The 21,172-nt window shown below is 40.7% G+C and overlaps 1 protein-coding gene across 21 annotated transcripts in view; it reads left to right on the top strand.

Moving 5' to 3' along the window:
* ZMYND8 (zinc finger MYND-type containing 8) overlaps nt 1-21,172 on the top strand; it is an 83,928-nt gene that overhangs the window by 13,910 nt on the left and 48,846 nt on the right. For 5 of the 21 annotated variants that reach the window (XM_088674608.1, XM_088674606.1, XM_035121316.3 and 2 more), the window contains exon 1: nt 8,194-8,277. The exons of 6 other annotated variants lie outside the window; for them this stretch is intronic. Coding sequence is in view for 4 of the 15 variants with exons in the window: in XM_035121321.3 (XP_034977212.1) it covers nt 7,858-7,871 (14 nt within the window). In the remaining 11 variants the exon portion in view is untranslated. Of the gene's footprint in view, nt 1-6,954; nt 7,872-8,193; nt 8,958-12,142; nt 12,237-21,172 lie in introns of those variants that run through there. 10 more of the 21 variants (XR_015951154.1, XM_035121325.3, XM_035121324.3 and 7 more) reach the window with 4 other exon arrangements.

The raw sequence follows: 21,172 nt of genomic DNA, 5'->3' as shown, positions 1-21,172 counted from the left end.
CAACAGCTCTCTGACTCCTTTGTAGTATGCATATTTGAGCAACCTACTTCTGTATGCATTTATTTTTCCTTTTCATATAGCTCATGTTGCCTGTTTTCTTCTACACAGCTTTTTCCTTTCTGCCTGAACATGTCTCAGCAATTACTGTTTTCATGTCTTGTGAACAGAAAAGCATCTTCTTTTGTCTGTGTCAGGCAGTAGCTGCTCTTTAGGGAGAGCTCTTATTTGTTGTGTTGTGGGCCATAAGTACCATGTGTGGTATTTTCTGGAAGCTACTCTCCCCCCTTCTGCTTTTTGGGTAATACTGTAATGCACTCTCTCTGAGGCAATCTATAAAGAGAAGAATTGAGGGAAAGTGCCATGTTTCTAGAGTTTTCTACTAGCTTGTGGTTGATTAAAAAAAAAAAAACCTCTTCTCCCACATCCTTCTGTTTCTTTCTAGGCTTTGTTTTCATGGTTTTCAACCCCCACTTCATCTTTTACCACTTGGGTTCTTCAGACTGCTACTGATTAACATCTCTGACTTTAGCCCTCTATTTCCGCCTTCCTGTCCCATTTTATTGTTGTTTTTCTACAGTGAAACTCCCAAATAGCCACACCCCAGGAAAAGCAATTGGCTAATCCTGCAGTAGGCCATGCATTTTAATGGCCTTTTATTACAGGATAAGACACTTCATTCACTGATTGCAGCAGGGGTTTTTTCAGTTGCCTTAGCTTGAAGCATGAAAAGCTTCCTTGCTTTCAACAACATATATTGTTCCAATAAAATGGTACTTTTGCCTCTCATGCTTTTTGGGACTTAGCATGCAAGATCATTCCAAATGGGGGAAGATCAAGCTCCAATATTTCTTCTACTTTCCTAATTTAAAATACTTAAAGGATCTGTTTACTATAGTGAGATAAATCTGCTGTTTGCCTCTGAGTTCAAAACAACATGAACTACCTGAGAGGGCTCCCCAATTAGTCTTTGTTTTTACTGGCACTTAAAAGCCCTTTGCTTTAGCTCAGTAAAGCATTTTGTTGTTTTAGAAGAGCAGAACTTGAGGCCTCATCTAGCTATTGCTGCTATTAAATTACTAGCTGATATGTGACCAAATCCTCCCTCCAGGGACTGAATGTGTCACTTTGGCTATGTGCCCAGCCACCATCAGCGCCATTGCACTCCCAGAGCCAGGATGTCTTTCCCACAGAGAATCAAACTGTATACCAGTTGTATTTGTTTGGGAATGTTGTTCTTGATATGAATAACACTGAAGCAGAGCTGCCAGTGAAATAAAGCCACATGGGCAGCCTCCATAGTGGACTCACACACACACACACACTCTCTCTGCTTCTGAATCATTAAGACTTTAAGGCACCAAGAGTGAATAAGAGCTACATGTGCAGTTTGCAAAATGCTCCTCTGTATTAGACAGGGCAAGGCAAAGGAAGCTTTGTCTACAGCACTGACACTGCTGCTAGCTAGCAGCCATTTTGGTGTTAATATGGGTGTGCAGTAGCTGGGGGCACTTGTGCTTGGAACATGTGTCCAGTCAAGTACAAATTAAATATCTGTTTAAAGTTCACAAAATGAATTCATGGTGCAAAAAATAGCCACATTCCTAAAATAATCTTTCCCCCTCAGGATGTAATAATTCAAGTAAATATTAGTTGCTCATTTCTCATTGTTAGAAAAGCACCCTTGCAGTTTTACAAGTGCTGATTACATATAAATGCTAAGCCAAAGCTATGTTTAAGTAAGCCACATTGTGCATGTAGCTTGGGCACTTCTGTATCACCCCTTCCTTTGTGTAAATGGGTAAACAGACCACCTAGGGCAAACGTACTTTGTTTCACCAGAACATCTCCAGCTAGCCTTAAACCATGATTTGCTGTTAGCGATTCTGTTTTTAGGGCAAAACCTACTCTAGGTACAGGTTTATACTGTACATGATGCTAAACAAACCCCCGTCATGGTTTGTTGACATCCTAGTGGTGCAGCAATAAAACTGCTGGTACATTTGCAAAACTAAACAGGTCTGGTATGGTTTTAAATTGGATCGGGGATTGTGTGTGGAGATTCCTGCAACCTTAAGTATTCCTTCCAACTCTACAATTCTATGATTCATACAAAGGGAGGAGCAAAGCACTCAGAACACACAGCTCATGCACCAAGTGGCTTACAAAACTATTGTTTATGGCAGAGATGGAAAACCTGTTGCCTTCGGGCATTGTTGGAATACAGCTCATACAATCATCCCTGACCACTGGCTTTGCTGGCTGAAGCTGATGGGACTGAAGAAGTGTGCAAGCACATGAAAGCTCATACCAATGACAAACTTATTTGGTCTCTAAGGTGCTACTGGAAGGAATTTTTTAATTTTGTTTCGACTACGGCAGTCCAACACGGCTACCTACCGGTAACTAGAACTGATGGAACTTGTAAGCCAATAGCAACTGGAAGGCCACAGGTTCCCCACATGTCTAGTATATGGCTTAGCATTCCATGTTAGCATCAGACTTCAAAGACATTTGCCTATTGATTCGTGCCCCCCCCCATACTTGAAATGTCATATATTATTGACACAACTGCACACTAAAGCTGTAGCTAAGTATTTCCAAGAAATGTGTTGTACTACATGAGTAGCATTGTCTTGTACTGCAGAACTAAAGGAATATTCTTTCCTTTTTCTATCTGCAATGATTTGATCCCTTTGGTTTGCATGTGTTCCTGTTTGGACTCCCCCCCGCCCCGCCTCCAATTGACCACCAGGACCACCTTTATAATTGCCCATGACAGAAAGGTGGTCTCAGGTCTATGTTCACAGTCTCCCCCATTACATGGATAGAATGTTGCTATGCTTTCAGTCTTTCCCTATCTAAGAGCAAGTGTTTTTATTGGTTTATTTACATTTATATTCCTCCTTTCTTCTAACATGGAACACAAGGAAGCATACAAGGAAGCATTCTCTTGAGGCCTAACAGGCAGGCATTGATCAGACCTAGTCCTGCTTAGCTTCAGCAAGGTGGTGCCCTCCTATGCCTTCAGACCATAACCATACCTTCAAACTTCAGTCCTGTACTCTCCAGCATAGCAGCCATTTGAAACCCTGACAGCTATATGTGTTATATGTTGATCGTGGGAAGGGGCTGGTTGTGCTTTTTTGTCCTTTTTAGTGATTTTCACTGTCCCAACACTCCTACCAGTTGACCATGTTGGGAAGAGGAGGTGAGGTGAGGTAGAACTAGAAGAGTATTGGCCTAATCCAGCAGGTTCTTCTTACGTTCTTGATTCTTGTCTTAAAGTGTTTTTCTTAAGGTAGTGATCTAAAACACGACCACATTTCTAACTATCTGATATAAACTCCTATTGGATTATCGTTTGATCTATAAAACCACTGGATACAAAGAATTACCAGAATAATAATAAAGAATTCAGATTAAGGTGCGTGGTCTGTTATTATTCAGTAGTTTCGAATACATACTGAATAATATTTCATAGATTAGCATTACTACCTGGTGATTCCTCATTTCTCCTGTAGGGAATGAATTTCATCCTGTGTGGGTTGTCATCGCCCATTCCTTTGCATTTAGACTAGAAACATAGGTTTCTGTACTTTTATCAGGAGTTGCCAACAACGTGTTCTCCAGATTTTGCTAGACTACAACTCCCATATCCCTAATCATGGTTCATACTTGTTGTTTAGTCATTTAGTTGTGTCCGACTCTTCGTGACCCCATGGACCAGAGCACACCAGGCACTCCTGTCTTCCACTGCCTCCCGCAGTTTGGTCATACTAACTAGGTTCATACTAGCTAGGATTAATGAAAGTTGGGGTTCAGGAACCTCTGAAGGACACCACACTGGGTACCGTAAAATTATAAAAACTGTCTCTGAGACTCCTGGATATAAACATGCATAGAATCATAAAATTGCAGTGTTGAAAGGGACCCAAGGGTCATCTAGTTCAACCCCATGCAATGTGTTGTTGTTTAGTCGTTTAGTCGTGTCTGACTCTTCGTGACCCCATGGACCATAGCACGCCAGGCACTCCTGTCTTGCACTGCCTCCCGCAGTTTGGTCAAACTCATGTTCGTAGCTTCGAGAACACTGTCCAACCATCTTGTCTTCTGACGTCCCCTTCTCCTAGTGCCCTCAATCTTTCCCAACATCAGGGTCTTTTCCAGGGAGTCTTCTCTTCTCATGAGGTGGCCAAAGTATTGGAGCCTCAGCTTCACGATCTGTCCTTCCAGTGAGCACTCAGGGCTGATTTCCTTCAGAATGGATAGGTTTGATCTTCTTGCAGTCCATGGGACTCTCAAGAGTCTCCTCCAGCACCACAATTCAAAATGTAGGAATATCAATGTAGGAATATCAGCCAAAGCGTCCAAGACAGATGGCCCTCCAACCTCTGCTCAAAAACATCCAAAGAGGGATAGTCTACAATCTTCCAAGGGAGTCTGTTCCACTGTCAAACAGATCTTACTGTCAGAAAGTTATTCCTGATGTTTAGTTGAAATCTTCGTAACTTGAAGCCATTGGTTCGAGTCCTACCCTCGAGAGCAGAAGAAAACAAGCTTGTTCCATCTTCCATGTGACAGCCCCTAAGATACATGGCTTTCATATCTCCTGACTCCTCTTTTCCAGTCTAAAAATACCCAGCTCTGTCAACCGTTCCTCATAAGACCTGGTTTCCAGACCCTTTATTAGATTGGTTGCCCTCCCCTACACACGTTTCAGCTTATCAACATCCTCCTTAAATTGTGGAGCCCAGAACAGGACACAGTATTCCAGGAGTATTATGCTCTCAGATAGTAGAGAACCTAGTAGATTTGCTATCTCCCTCTTGCTTCTAATATGGGGTTAAACATTCCACCCCCAATGGTGTACAGTAAGCCCACAATTTTCACACATTTAACTTGTCAAAAAGGGGATTAAAAAGGAGGTGGGGCTGCAGGAAAAATGACTTTAGCTGTCCCACCCACCTTTGAACCTAGTGTGTTTTGACTATATGGAATTTTGACTTTAGACACAATCATTGGAACATAACATTCACAAACAAAAAGATTCAATGAAATCTGTAGATTTTTGGCATTTGGGGGCCTTTTTGTTCCAGGCAATTGTGGTTAAAAATGTCATGTATGAATGACACATGGAAGCAGATAATGTGCCCTTCTGACACGATACACATGGCTTCATTGGGGGACATTTTACTGCCCTTAAAAACACATTGGGATTTTGTTTGGGATAGCAAAATTGCTCAGAAATTGCCTACCTTAGTTTTCACTGAAGATGGTTAAAGTTAAAGGGACCCCTGACCATTAGGTCCAGTTGTGACCGACTCTGGGGTTGCGGCGCTCATCTCGCGTTATTGGCTGAGGGAGCCGGTATACTGCTTCCAGGTCATGTGGCCAGCATGACAAAGCCACTTCTGGCAAACCAGAGCAGCACATGGAAATGCCGTTTACCTTGCACTTATGATGTGTTTTCGAACTGCTAGGTTGGCAGGAGCTGGGACCGAGCAACAGGAGCTCACCCCGGCACGGGAATTCGAACTGCCGACCTTCTGATCAGCAAGCCCTAGGCTCTGTGGTTTAACCCACAGTGGCACATATATTTCCCCTTTATTATATTCAGTTCCTGCTGCATTTTGAAAATGGACAAAAACTGTGAAGGTGCTTTCTGAGTTCTGCTGTTCACCATCTTGAAAAACAGTGATTAGGTTTCGAAAGGCAAAAAGCTTCTGCCTCGCAGAAACTAGAATTTTGTACATCAAGCCAGCATTAAACATAATTCGCTGGTATAGCCTGAAAAACAGCCTTGGTGAAGGACATACCGTACATCTTCTTACTGGCATAAGCACTGAGTTTTCCTGTGAAGTGTAAAGATGATTGTTATCTTAGAAAAGCATGGCCACAGCATGAGGCCAGAGAGCCTAGTATTTCTTTGCCTTGGATTATGCACATGTGACTTGGTGAAATCCACAATCAAAAGGTGTGTGTGTGTGTGTGTCCGTTCCTCGGTCCTAACTTTGATTACATTGCTGAGTGTTGAGATCTGGGCAGTTAAGAAATAGATTTAATTTGGTTGCTAGCCTTTCAATTTTGAGGCCACAGAATGCTGTTGCTTGCTTGTGTACCTACCCACCTTTGCTTATCAGTTCCCTGCTCCCATGGCTTTTCTATATATTATTTGAGTTTTATACTCAGAACTCTTTATTCTCTTTACTAATTCCTTTCAGCAAACTTACACTTCCTTATTTTGGTCTGTTCATATTATACAAGGTTGCTAATATGCCTTTCTCTTTTCCTATACACGTTTCTTTGTATGTTAATTTGTAGATGCAGCTGGGGCTTTTTGTTTTCTTAACTGTTTTAGCAGTGAGTACAGAAAAAGGTCAGCATAAACGTAAGCATTTACTGGAGAACCTGTGTGAAAACCTGTTCTTTGAAATGTTTCATCTAGAACTATATCCTTTCCCCGAGCATAACAACAACTTTTAAGGCCTATGGTAGCAAAACTGAAATATTGCCTGTTTTGGAAAATAATGAAACCTACATGTGTGTATTTTTCTTTCATAGAAGTGGTTAAGAACTGGCCCCAAATCAGGCTGTCCATTTTTGGCTACAGTGTCCTGTGCATACTTACCTGTACCATTGATTAAAAAAACAGTGGTTACTTATGAGTACCAGTAGTTACGTTCAGGGTTGCACTGTAAATAATTTATATTTTAAAACAATCTTTTAAAATTGCTTCCCATTTTTAGAGACCTAGTTTAAATGAGGGCTGTACATGAAATGTTTCTAAATTCAGACTGCACTCCCATTGTTCCCCCCTGCTCTGAAAGCAGCTCTGGTATTTTTCCACACACTGAAACTCAACTCTTCACAAGGCCTGCATCTTAAAAAGAGCCGAATGTGATAGGGTTAATGGACAGGAAGCTGCAGCTGCAGCAGACTAATAGGCAAGCGAGATTTTTGTTTAACTGACAACTTTAGAAGGCCTTAGGGATGAGGGAAGGGCAGTTTGTGAAAACAGCATGCTGAAAAACGTAGCTATTTTCTGCATCCTTTATATTTAATTAGGAAAGGGACATTGTAAGTGATTAGGAAATCAGGATCGTGGTTAATAATCCAACTTTTGTTAGGCATTGCAACGTATGTTGGGTAAAAATCCAGAATGTGGGTTCTTACAGCTCACGGCAATTGTGTGTGTGTGTGTGTCTGTCTGTCTGAGAGGGAGAATCGTACAGTATTTGCTTCTTGAGCTGTGTAGATGTTATATAACAGCTGAACTACAGCACTAACCTTGCTCCTTTATTATATGTTTGTGTACCTGACTGTATCTGTGTCTGTGTGTTATGCTTCAAAACATTTTCCTTCCTTTATTTAGTGTGCTTTTCACAGTGTTATTCAGAATTGCTGTTTCTCTGTAGCAAAAACAGCTTTTGTGACCTGGGGAAACCTCCATGTTTAGAAAACCTCAAGCAGAAGCAACAGATGTGGTTTTAGAAATTCTTTATTTAGACTAGCACTTAGTATTCACTTTATTCTTCTTGAAAATCTGCTTTCTGCAGGGAGTTTGTATGTATGTGGCTCTTTTTTTAAGTTTCTTTTGCTAAAACAGGCCTAGTTTAGCCTGTCTTCTCTGTGCACAGGATGGCTCCTGCTTGCCAGAGCTGCACAAAGATAATAGCTCAGGAAGTGTTTCAGCCAATCCCCTGAAGCTTTACATTCAGATTTTCCAAAGTAGCCAATCCAGGATTAGCTTTTATTAGGAAGACAGATCATCAAGCTGAAGTGCCAAGCCCTTTCTGTCTGAGTACTGAGAGCCTGTCCTCCATGTTTTATAAGTATTGACATAACACTGTGTTAACAATGCATCCACAGAGGTAAGCTTTACTTTTTTACATTTTTTTCCTCTAAAACCTATGAGTTGTGGTTTAACAGTGTGATTCTCTGTGATTTGTCGCGCAAAACTCACCCCACAGCACTTTATTAAGTTGAAAATGTTTAAATTTGCTTTCTTGGGTCACATGGTTTAGTAGCCATTAGCCATAGCTTTATTTTACAGACTGGCAAAACGTTTGCATACATACTTCTTCACAAGGGGATGGTGGTTTTTAGAGTTTGTCAAGATCCTGTTCTTCCAAAGCAGCTTTCTGTGTCTGAGCAGTTTGCCTGCACTATTGTCTGTTGTGTCACATGCCTGCTGAAGAGAAAATGGAAGCTAGGGAGCAGATGCATTTAACTGCCCTACAGGGAGACAAGCAGGGATAATGGCAGACAGCAGAACAGGCAAGTTTACCTTTTCAAACAGTGAAAAGAAGAGCTAAGCCAAATTATCCCTGATAAAATATGGGATTTTTAGCAGCCTAAGCTGCAGTAAATAGTGCTAATGGAAGATTGTAGATACTGGGCCTAACTGGTGGATTGCTATTGCATCATGTTTTTTGTGCAGTTTTGCCTTAACTTAAAATGGATATTTAACTCTCTCTTTTTTAACAGGATCCTTAGATGCAGTGTGTGCATTTTTCTGGATGAGAATATGTAGCTTACAAGCTGTCTCTTTAAAAATGACTTTCTTATTGTAGGTTTCAGAAATAGTTAAGGTCTAGGTCTGAATCCACCAGGCATAGCTATGCATCTCTTCCAGTGTCTTACCTATTTAAAGACAATTCAATTTTTAACTATTATCTACCTTTTATTTAGTACAGATAAAATGATTTGACTTTTTAACTGTGCTTTTCTCTTCTGTAAAAAAATCAGGCACAGTTCTCAGAGGTGGAGTGATAAAAAATCATGTGTGGTTCATGAGAGCAGTACATGTTCATTTTTTTCCTCCTTTTCGGGCTTTTCTGGTTTTTGGCATGATGCTACGTAATTATTTCAAAAAATTCATTTTGGTCAAATCCCAAATCTGCCAGCTTCTTGTATCCTATTTACTGGGAAAAATGAGATGGTTGCTTGAACATTTGGTAAGTAAACTTGTATACTATTCTTTGATCATTTTAAATAGTTCTCAATCTTTTGCTTTTAACAGGGCAAAATTAATCCAGCCAGTGAATTTTTGTGGATAGCTAGTTCAGTAAAAATAAATATTGTTGTATTCCCAAAATTCTGTTCATTCAAACAGAGTGCTTTTCACAATGTTCTGCCACACATGAAATGTATACTTCCTGTTTTCCTCTGAAAACAAAATTATGCTTACTCTTTGTTCCTAGACCCCCTTAATTAATGCATTTGCAGGTTAAAGCTCAATTCAGACTTTCATCAGGCTTTTGAAGTGTGATGAATGTGCTAGTTCTCAGCAAAGTAATTTACTACATTGTTATAAGGCTATCCTCAGTAACTCTATGCTTTTGTTATCCTATGATATATCATCCAGCATGAAATTTGGTTTTAGAACCACTTTTGAGTATCTTGTGCTTTTAAAATAATCTGGAACTGAGACATTTTGTATGCATGTCTCAACAAGCAGCTTTTCATTTAACATTTTCTCACAGCATTACAGTCTGCTTTGTGTTCAGTTTGTGCATAGTTTTGTAGCAGTGCAATTCACAATATTATACAAATGTATCTTCTCTGAAAGAATGCCCTGTCACCATTTGTGCAGGGGCCTCATGATGATTATAAACTGCTATCTAGTATCCCTTTTACTATGATTTTGTCCTTAAACTCTATCGCTTGTTGGAAAGCTACAAAGTATATACTATTAAGAATACCTAATTCAGATTATTCTCTTCCTCTCCCCCCATTTCTAAAGAAGCTGACATTTATTATCAGGCTTTTAAGCTATTTTAGAACTTATTACCAATATACATTAAATGTTTAGTTCAATGGTTGTCAAAACTGTGCTCAGATGTATTTTTCTTGCAGCACTTTATTACACATTAGCAGCTGGGTGTGGAATCTTAACATTACACAATATGATCTTATGAAGAAGCTGGAGAAAATGAGTTTGAATTAAAATGGCTCCCCTAGGTTTTGTTGAAGAAGGATGTGTCTCAAATCTGTACCTTCAGAGGTATTGTTGACAGGGGGAGGCATATTTGCATGGACTACCCTTGTGCACATAATGAAACACAGCATCACAAGTCCCCTGAAGTTCACCCTTTTAAATGTTCAAATGCTAATTCTTTCATAGTTCACAAAATATAAATGTCTGCATTGCAGCAAGATGTCTGAGGCAAGGAGAGACAGCAGTGTTGTTTCCAGATCAGACCAATCATGCTGCTCTTTCGAGAGCCTGAGCCAATAGAAACAGAGGATAGGTTAAAGATTGGCAAATACTGTAGCAAGGCTAAGAGAGGCCTTCTGGAAATTTCTCCCATCTTTGTTCCATCAAAGTAAAGCAAATTCAGGGAAACTGAGGAATTCCAATTAAAAGGAAATGTTTTTGCAAAGTATAACAGCCACTTTTATGGATGTCACTGTGTTAGAAGCACAGTGTGCCACCCCATCCCACCCTTTTTGAGCCAGGTGATGTTTTTGCCTTTAAACAACAGAGGGTGGATAGATGATTACTTAAATATTTTTGCCCAGACAGTACTGAATCTTGAAAATTTTGTTGTTGACTGTAGTTTGTATGAAGCAACCTAGCTGTGATTTGTTCTTCTGATAGAAAACAATAGTTTTTGCAATAAGGAAGTAGTATAATTCCAATTTATTTTTTTAGCAGCTACATATTTTTTTAGCTTGGCCAGTATGAATATAATTCACCACTATTATTTAGACATCATTCGGTTACTTTTGTAATTGACTCTGCAGAGGACAGAACAGAAAAACGAAGCGTTCTGGTTTAGAAAATAAAATAAAAACATTAGCTTTTAAAAGACCACATGCCTTTCATTCTGAGTAGCAGTACTGTTTTAGTTGTGAGCTAAATGGAAATGGGTAAGCTTATTGATAGCATTTAGCATTTGACATTGCAGGGAAAGGAAAGGGTTCATTATGTAAAGTGTCCAAAAAGGAATGCTTCTCCCCCCCCCTTCCTTCAGCAGCTGTTTTGCTGACATTGGAAGAACCATATGCAAAATAGTCCCTAGGTTTTCCAACACATTTGTAAATTTAACATCCGTGTACATGAGCTTCTCTGCATAATGGCCACTCTCCCCCCCCCTCGTTCAGAAAAGCAGCCATGTTTGTTTTATACCTGGCAAGAAATAAAAGAAATTCAATCCCCACTAAGACAGGTGCTACTTTGTAGCCATCAGCTCTAGAGTGATAAGTCTGAGTGCTATGCCCTAGATTCTGTTGAGCCAAGAGTATCAACTTAAAGAGCCCCAGATGGCATCTTGGCATTCTGGGAGCTGTGCTTGTACCAAATTCTCTGCGTAGCACCACAAAATAGGTTCACTAGGCCTTAAGATTGGACTTTCAAAACCTGTTGTTAGAAACCAGGGCCCAATGTATTTTTTCCCACAGAATCTGTTACATATAAGCTGAGTTTAACATATTTTGCTACAATCATACATGTTTTTCCCCTTCAGTGATAACAATTTATTGTCAGAGCCCATGACATTGAGTGATTCAAAATATGAAAAAAACCCTTTATCCTGAGGTAATATTCACAGCACTAATCTAGTGTTGGTTGTGCACAAAGAAATATACTCAGTTATATTTCCATATTTTGGAGGTGTGCAGCCAGAGTTGGCTTATGCATGTCAACCTCTCCATGGGATTGAGCTGTTAGTATTATAAGAAACCTATTTATGCCATATAAGTCTTATTTAAGCAGTTGCTTGCAAGACCCTGTCATATGTGAACATTATTACCACTTTCTCATGCTTTGAAGCAAAAAGCACATTTAAAATGTATGTATGCATCTGGATTTAAACTGCTTAATTTGTCTTGTATGTATTGTCAGTATTCTTATTTAAACTTAATGCACATTAGGCTTTTTGCAGGGTAACTGGAGAAGCACTGTCAGTGCTTGCACATTCAAACTGAAGCCAGCATCTTAAATGGAAGGATTTCCTTAGTAACCTGTGACTTCATAGAGTTCCCTGTCTTCTGAATTTTAGTTAAGCATTAGGTTGTCAGATATCACTGTGTCATCTTTTACCATTTTTTCTGCTACCAAGATGATTGCTTTGAATACAGTACTGCTGTTTAAACAAGGGACATAGTTATTGAATAAATTGCTACCATTTTAGCTTTCAGTATAGGAATGAGGCAATGCAGTGCTGCCAGACGCCATTTTAAGAATCCCTGCATAAATAGCATAGCTACCGATGAGTAAGAGACTGTTATAGGTGAGTGCTTATACACAGATGCTATTTATAATGGCATGCAAAATACCATGTCCAATTTCTTATTAAATGCAATTTCTGGACATTTTATTTTATGATTGCTGCTCATAATCTGAGAGCAGCAATAATTACTTTGAAGATAAAAATGAGTTTAAATGTTTATTATGTTAAAACATTGTTTTTCATTTAAATGAAATAGCTTCCAGACATGTATGGTGCTTGAGATTAACTTAAATATAGTAATTTCCATAACTGATACTATTATATATGTGGGCAATATCTTCTAGGTAGTTTACCATATCAGATTTCCTGGTTTAAATGTCAAGGTGCAGCAGTTCATCTCCAACTTTTGATTGCTGTCTATAGTTAACCTAGGATAAGGGAATATGCAGATGTTTCTACATTCATTTTTATTATTCAGGGTGCAATAAAATGATACTCTCTGAAGGATATATCTTATTTGTATAAAAAATAACCACAATACCTTATGGAGGCAAATTGGAAATATGATTATTTTTTTAGTTGTGATAAAGATAGATATGCTGCAAACCCATAGGATATGTTTTTGCTCATTTATAACTCTCCTTTTCCCATCTCCCAGCTTCCCTCTAAAAATAAAGGAGGGGGAGAGCTTCCATTTGCAAATCATCTCTGTCCTGCAAGTTAAAAAGTATATGAGGAACTACTTAGTTTTGTTTTAACATTTGAGACTTAATTGAGTGTGTGTTACTAAACCTGATAAATGCTGTAGTTAATATAAATTCTAGTCAGTTATGTTGTTGGCAAAGATTTCCTCACAGAAGTTGTGTCTTCAGTGTCTTGTTCTAAGTAAAGATTTCCCTCACAGAATGAATGTATATGTGTATATATATGCATATGTGGTGGTAGAAACTTTGAAAGTACTTCAGTACTATTTGTGGTACACAGCTCTAGACTAGTATCTTCTTAAATGCACAGTAAAAGGCAAGAAATACCAGATTACTAAAATGAGCTGAATGAATTGTTGGAGAATATGGTAGGAAAGATGTTTTATATTTACCCCTCAGTTTTTTGCTGGTTTTCTTTAACATTATCTTTAATATTTTCTTTCTGGTTACATTTCCTTAGATGACAAAGTGCACCTCCATTTTTTAAAAAGCAAAAGAATAGAAAGGAGTATTAGGGAAAGGAAAAGCATTGCAAAAGTATTGAATCACAGCTGTTTAGGAAATGTTTCTTTTGAGATTGTCTCTTTAAATATTTTATGTAAACTGCTGGTGAGATGAATGAGATATTGTATTTAAACAGCCTGCAAACAATTCTTATGGAGAATAAAAGGCTAGAACCTTTATTTTTTAAAAATAGAAACATAGGAAGCTGCAGTGTACAGATGCAGATCGTTGTTCTGTCCAGTTCATTGGTCCATTTAGCTCAGTATTGTCTGCACTGACTGGCAGTGATTCTCCAGGGTGTCAAAGTCTTTGCCAGCTCTACCTGGAGAGGCAAGTGACTAAATTTGGGACCTTTTGCATGCACAGAGTGTGCTCCACTATGAAGTTATGGCCCCTCCCCAGGTATTTAGGATTTGGAAAGCTTCTATAATTCAGAAGAGTATCACAAAAATCCTGACTTCAAGAAGCCAGCATAATTTACACTGTCTTAAGTTAAAACAGTGTAAATAACCCCATTCCTAACTCTGTTCAAGAGCAGGGCTACTGCCAGCTGAGCTGGCCTAAGACTGGCAGCTGATGTTATAGGTTTGGCACGGACACCAGCTCTTGTGACCAAGCCCAGATTCTGCCCATCCCACCCCAAAACACCCATTTTAAAGGGCTTATACTCGTAGAAGATATACCAGTCTCAGTTCAGCCAGCATAGTCAGTTTGAGGGAGTTATGCCAGTGTATCTCTGGCTAAACCAGAATGTGGGGCATATGCTGACATGGCCTGGTTGAACTGGAGATCTTCTGGATCCTCACTTAGCCATCCCAGCGAACCTTGGGTTTGGAACATTCCTTAAATTACATATAGTGTGATTAAAATTAAAATGGAAGGTTCTTTTCTATGTACCAAATTTCACTGCTATAACCCCAGTTGATAAGTGGAACCAGTGTGTGTTTATAGCTGTCAGAAAATGCAGGAATATTCTAGCCCCATAATGCAAAACCATTGTGACAGTTGGTAAACATATATCTGTATATAGTAATGTTTCGCTGATCTTGGGATCCTGATACAGTAGGGTATATAATAGAGATGTGAAGTCAAATCTATGGTCCTATCCTGAATCTATTTACAAAAAGTATTCTGTTTTCGATGTAATCAATTACCACTAAAATGTACTAAACGTTGTCTTGCACAATTTTAGAAAATTTAGAAATTTCAGAACTGTGGGACATTTGGAAGTGCAGCAGAGAAGAGGCAGAAGTAATTTATTGTATCTTATTTCTGTCATGCCTGCAAAGAGAATATTATCTTATCTGCAAATATGTAGATAGAAATTAGCTCAGAATCTTCTAAATACTTTGAAAAAGATTTTTGACAGTTGACTCCTAAAGAATGAATTAGGGCATTGTACAGATCATTAGTTGCTTAAAAACAAGGAGCAGATGGGCATAGTGGGCTTCCCCAAGAATTGTTACGGAATTTGTATAATTTAAGCTGTGCATAAATGATCTAGTCTGGATGAAGAACCAAGTTCCCAAGTTTAACAATGACTACCAAGTTATTCTGGATACCAAGCAACCTGCAAAGATTCCCAAAGCAAGCTCTGTATGCTGTTACTGTGTTCTCCTTGTCATGTTGGCTCTTCTAGAGCTGGAGATGGTGTAGACCAGGCATAGGCTGTTTTGAGACTACAACTCCCACCATCCCTAACTAACAGGACCAATGGTCAGGGATGAAGGGAGTTGTAGTTGTAGTCCCAAAACATATGGAGGGCCGAGTTTGCCTATGCCTGGTGTAGACAATAGCAAATGGAATAATAAAGACAGAATCTTAGTTGTAAGGAAGGCTAAAGAGGATGAACTTCCCTGAGACCTCTGTGTATATAAATTCAATAAATAAATAAATAAAATAAAAGATAGCATTTGCGTAGTTCCTTACAACAGATGGATGGGAAATTGCCAGCTCTGGATGGGGTTACACTCTCTCCAAAGGAGCAGTCACATACCGTAGCTTGGGGATACTTCTAGTTCCATCACTGTTGCTTGAGGCTTAAGTGACTTTGGTGGCGTGGAGTGGCCCACCTATGCTCCAACCTGGACACGAAGAGCCTAGTTTCTGTTGTCTACACTCTGGTAATCTCTATGTTAATTACTGCAATGTATTGCACTTGGGTCTGTCTTTGAAGATGGTTTGGAAACTGCAGGTAGTGTAGAATTCAGCTGCCTGGATGTTCACCAGGACAATATGTATGGTCTGAGCACATACTGTAACACTAATCCTGGTCTGCCTGCACTGGCTTCCAATTAGTTTCCGGGCCCATTTCAAAGTGCTGGTTGATTGAGGTTGAATCCTGATAAGACAGAAGTACTGTTTTTGGGGAACAGGGGGCGGGTGGGTGTGGGGGACTCCCTGGTCCTGAATGGGGTCACTGTGCCCCTGAAGGACCAGGTGTGCAGCCTGAGAGTCATTTTGGACTCACAGCTGTCCATGGAGCCACAGGTTAATTCTGTGTCCAGGGCGGCTGTCTATCAGCTCCATCTGGTACACAGGCTGAGACCCTACCTGCCCGCAGACTGTCTCACCAGAGTGGTGCATGCTCTAGTTATCTCCCGCTTGGACTACTGCAATGCGCTCTACGTGGGGCTACCTTTGAAGGTGACCCGGAAACTGCAATTAATCCAGAATGCGGCAGCTAGACTGGTGACTGGGAGTGGCCGCCGAGACCACATAACACCGGTCCTAAGAGACCTACATTGGCTCCCAGTATGTTTCCGAGCACAATTCAAAGTGTTGGTGCTGACCTTTAAAGCCCTAAACGGCCTCGGCCCTGTATACCTGAAGGAGCGTCTCCACCCCCATCATTTAGCCCGGACACTGAGATCCAGCCCCGAGGGCCTTCTGGCGGTTCCCTCACTGCGAGAAGCAAAGCTACAGGGAACCAGGCAGAAGGCCATATTGGTAGTGGCGCTCTCCCTGTGGAACACCCTCCCATCAGAGGTCAAGGAGATAAACAACTACCTGACATTTAGAAAACACCTAAAGGCAGTCCTGTTTAGGGAAGTTTTTAATCTGTGATATTTTAATGTATTTTAATCTTTGTTGGAAGCCACCCAGAGTGGTGGGGGAAACCCAGCCAGATGGGCGGGGTATAAATTAATAATAATAATAATAATAATTTTGACCTATAGAGCCTTGTGTAGCTCAGGACCTCAAGGACCAGCTGTCTCCATATAAACCAACCCAGACCCTGCAATTGTCATCTGAGACCCTTCTCCATGTGCCACCTCCACAGGAGGCCCATAGAATGGCAACATAAGAATTAACCTTTTTAGTAACTGCTCCCTTATGGAATGTTCTCCCCAGGTCACCATCATTAAAAGATTAGACAATTTCTACAGGAAAGATTTGATAGCCATTAGACATGATAATTAAAAATAGGAACTTCCAGTTCATATGTGGTATATATTGATTACGAAGTGCAAGAGATGATCAAGAGAGAATTACTATTGCCATCATGCCTTCAGTGGCCTTTAGGCATTTGTCTTTAGGCCCCTCTTCTTCCCACTGTGCACTAGGTTCAGTGTGGAAATCTATTAAGCCAGAGTTACCCATTTTGCCTGAAACTGGGAACTCTGGCTTAATGTCATTTAACACACTGGGATAATAAGGCATGAATTATGACGCCATGGATGATTGCCTTTAGTGAGCTTCCCAAAGACATATGGCCAACTGTTTTTAGAAACAGAATGCAGGGCCTTGAATTCTTGTTATTTCATGACCTTAAGTATTCCTGCTGTGTCCTATTTGAACCTCTGCCATCTAATCATTTATATTCCGTAGTATTCTGGTTGGTGGCAACTGGGCAGGTTTCACAGGTATTGGCAGCTCCAATGAGTCTCAGACATTTGGAGAGCCATAAGACAATTTCCTGTTTTTTGACTGAAGCATATTGCAGTAAGAATAAACCCCATGTTTCTCCTCAGCAAGGGTCGCGGGTGGCGCTGTGGTCTAAACCACAGAGCCTAGGGCTTTACCTTTCCCCTCAGCTATGGAGGCAAACTGGACTTTTATAACCAAAGCCTGGAAAACAGGGAAGGGGTGTTTTTTCCAAGTTGGGTCTGCCAGGGTTTTTAGTTCATCACCAGAGCAGATCTGAGGCTTGAGGAAGTTGTCCGAATAAATTGATACTTCTCTTTCTGGTTTCTGTTTCTGAGTTCCTGGTGTTGTGCCTGGCACTGGATGAACAGGACAGATTAGGGATTGTGTTTGTATAACGCCCACTTTGCTCCTGACAGTCTCCCTGCCCGAGCATCTGGGACGTGGTGTTGAGATTCTCCAGGCTGTCAGTCCTGAGGTATTTTAACATCCATGCTTAAGCTACTGTTTCTGGGGCAGCTCAAGACTTCACAGGGTTGTCCCAACTTGTCATCAGCCCAACACACTTAGATGATCACACACTGGACCGGATTCTCTTGACAGGGTAGGAAGAGAGTGATCTGGAGGTGATAAGTTTTTATAGCATTTCCTTGTCATGATCAGCTCACCTGTTGAAGTTCAGATTGTCAGTTACTTTCTCCCTCTGTTAGAATGGTCTGCCCTAATGTATCTTATTAGTTTCCTGTTGGCTCTGGGGTCTTCTCCAGATGACAAGGTCTTGCAACCATATCAAAGATCTGGTCACTCTGACGGATATAGAAATGATCCAAGCAGATTATATGACTACTCTCTTCCACTTAGCCAAGCCTGGGGTGGCACTGTGGTATACCACAAAGCAGAAGGCAATGATACCAGTTGGAAAACAGCTAGAATCCAAGTGGAGAAAGTCTCCAAACAATAATTGAACTCAAGTGTATGCTTGTGCAGTGGTACCTTGGGTTAAGAACTTAATTTGTTCTGGAGGTCCGTTCTAACCTGAAACTGTTCTTAACCTGAGGTACCCACTTTAGCTAATGGGGCTTCCCGCTGCTCCTGCCACACGATTTCTGTTCTCATCCTGAAGCATCTGTAACCCAAGTACCACTGTATAGTGTTAGTACTGAGTGTTAGAAACTGAGATATGAAAGCTAGGAGCTAAATGGTACCTTAAACCTAGGTTATGGGCACAACAACAAAATGTCTAGGCACACTTGTTTATGAGAACACCACAAAGCTGGAAATGAATGAACTGCAGCTAAAATATTCATTTTTCACATGGTCTAATCTTTTCTGATCACCCTCCTAATATTCTTAAGAGGGGTCTCTTCTCCAGTCTTCAGAGAGTAGCTGGAAGTGGGGCGATAGAAAAAGGTCCTCCTTTCCTTCCACTCTGCAGTTTTAATCTGAAATCTTAGGTGCAGTACTGCGCCCAGAGCTCAGAAACTGCTCGCACTTAGGAAATTCCCTGTTGAGCCTGCTTTGTGGTGGATGCCATCAAGGGAATGGATCCCGATCGCAACCAGAGGTACCACAGTATTCATGGGGACCTAGACTCTACTACCAGTATTGTAGCAGATCAGTAGTAAGGGGTACCTTGTGCTATCAGGTCAGTTGTTGAAAAATTTGTTTCAATTGATAAGGTTCAAGGATGTGAATGGGAGTGAAGCGCCCGTTTTGCGCATGCGCGAAGCACAATTTTGCGCTTCTGTGCATGCGCCGACCTTGCGCGGGGCGAAAACACTTCTGGGTTTGTCAACTTCGGAAGTCAAAACCTTCGGAAGTCGAGTCATTCGGATGTCGAGGTACCACTGTATTAGTCCCTCTCTAAAAGGAGTGGTCCCAGGCTGACTGAAAGAAGTGAGAGTTAGCCTTCTTGTTACCACATGATCTTAATAGCTAATGGCCAGTAAGCTCACATTATAAATTATTATTATTATTATTTTTTAAAAAACCACAAATCGTTTCCATGAAAAATGTGTGTATTAAGATTCACTAAACTTCATTCTGTGTCTGAGGGTTAGAGTTCACTATTGGAATTTGTTTTCTGTGGGCAACTCATTTATTATCATTTTGTTTCAGATTTAAAAAATATATTTAACTAGCTGGCCTGGCCACGTGTTGCTGTGGGTTTTTGTGTTAAATTGACCTTTTTCTGTTAAATGGACCTTCAGTCTCTCCCTTTAGAGCATAGCTGCCAAGTTTTCTCGCGAGGAAGCCTATTCAGCATAATGGAAAATCCCTTTAAAAAAGGGATAACTTGGCAGCTATGCTTTAGAGTCCCCTCACCTGTCCTGTCCCAACCCTGACTCCCCTACTGTAAGTTTCAAAAATAAGACTCCCTCACCCACGCATGTTCCTGAAAATGTCCCCACCCCCCACTTCTTTGGCTAACTCAGGGTCCAACTTCCCCCCCTTGGCTATGTGTTTCCCCCCTCCCTTTGTTATGCCTCATCCCTGTGAGCCCCCTCCCCTGTTGTGCCTCATCCCTGTAATTCCCCCACCCTGTGAAAGGCCCATATTCTGTTTGTTTTTGCCTGTGGCCTACTGGGCAATGGTGAGGCATACTCCTTTTTCCCTGCTGGGGAATGCTGCGGCCTACTCAGTTTTCCCTGTCCCACCCCACCCCCCACCCCCACTGCTTTGGCTGACTTAGGGTTCTTCCTCTCCCCCCCATCGCTATGCGTCCCCCCTTTGTTGTGCCTCATCCCTGTGCCCCCCCCCATTGTGAAAGGCCCTGTTTTTCCCTGCTTGACAATGCTGCGGCCTATTAAAAAAGCTGGGCCTTGTTGCTGCAAAAGGGCTGTTTTCAGTTGGTTGCTGTGGAATTTTGTGATGTCATCTGGCGGCGCAGCTTTGGAAGCAGCAGCGTGCGATCTGCCTTTCTATTGGATGCTGCTGGAGTCTTTAGAGCTTCTGGTGGTGACGTCTAATTTGGGCGCCACTATTTTGTGTTTACTCATTATTTTAGGTGTGAAAGGTGTGGTTTTTTTGGGGGGGGGAATTATGCCAGATCCCTCCCTGATGGGCATGGAATATTGTGACCAAATTTGTTACATTACGGTTCAGCAGTTACGGAAAAAGGCTGTGACCTCCGCGCGCGCAGTGCCTACATTTTTGTATATATAGATATGGTGCTGCAATGGTATTTTAGAAAACAAATGTCCAGACTAGGCTCTAAGAAGTGTAGTCACCATAGTGTCTTGAATATTATCTCTTAGCCATACAACTCTTACCTTCTCTGCTTTCTACCATCTTTCTTAGACTGAACATTGTATTATTTATTTATTTATTGGATTTATATACCATATTTTTTCCAAAGTGCCCAAGACGGTTTACAATTTAAACACTAAAACAAATACATTATATGAATAATGAAATGTGCACTTGCAATCTTCTACTTCTGATAATGAAAAAGGGATATTGGAACAGGTTCTTAGGCATTTTATCCAACTTACAGGTCTACCCATCCAAAATCAAACACCAATGTAATTTATTGTATCAGTACTTCTGAAATGTACCTAATACATCTTTGTATTCAACATTTCTTATAGGAGTTGACATTACTACTACTCAGAACTGTCAATTCTTGATGGGTAACATAAATCATTTCTTGCAACGGTGGATTCAGGATCTTAGTCAAGCTCAGAACTATTTTGACCCCTCCTCTTTCCTGTCCCCGTTGCTTGGTATGTGTAGGTGATAGCATACCAGAGATCGTTATGAGGTTGGTGTGTACTCTAGTGTTGAAATTTGAATGAGAGTATTAACTCCGCTGTTGCCACCCTACCCATCTACTGCAGTAGCACATGGAAATGAGAATCAGGGTGCTAGTCAGCTTCCCTTCCTCTTTAAGGCCACAATATGTAAACTACAGTGTGAAAA

This window comes from Zootoca vivipara, chromosome 7 (genome assembly GCF_965207765.1).
Source record: "Zootoca vivipara chromosome 7, rZooViv2.hap1.1, whole genome shotgun sequence".
NCBI lineage: Eukaryota > Metazoa > Chordata > Lepidosauria > Squamata > Lacertidae > Zootoca > Zootoca vivipara.
Note: the sequence above shows the minus strand (reverse complement) of the source record. Positions and strands in the feature narration are given on the sequence as shown.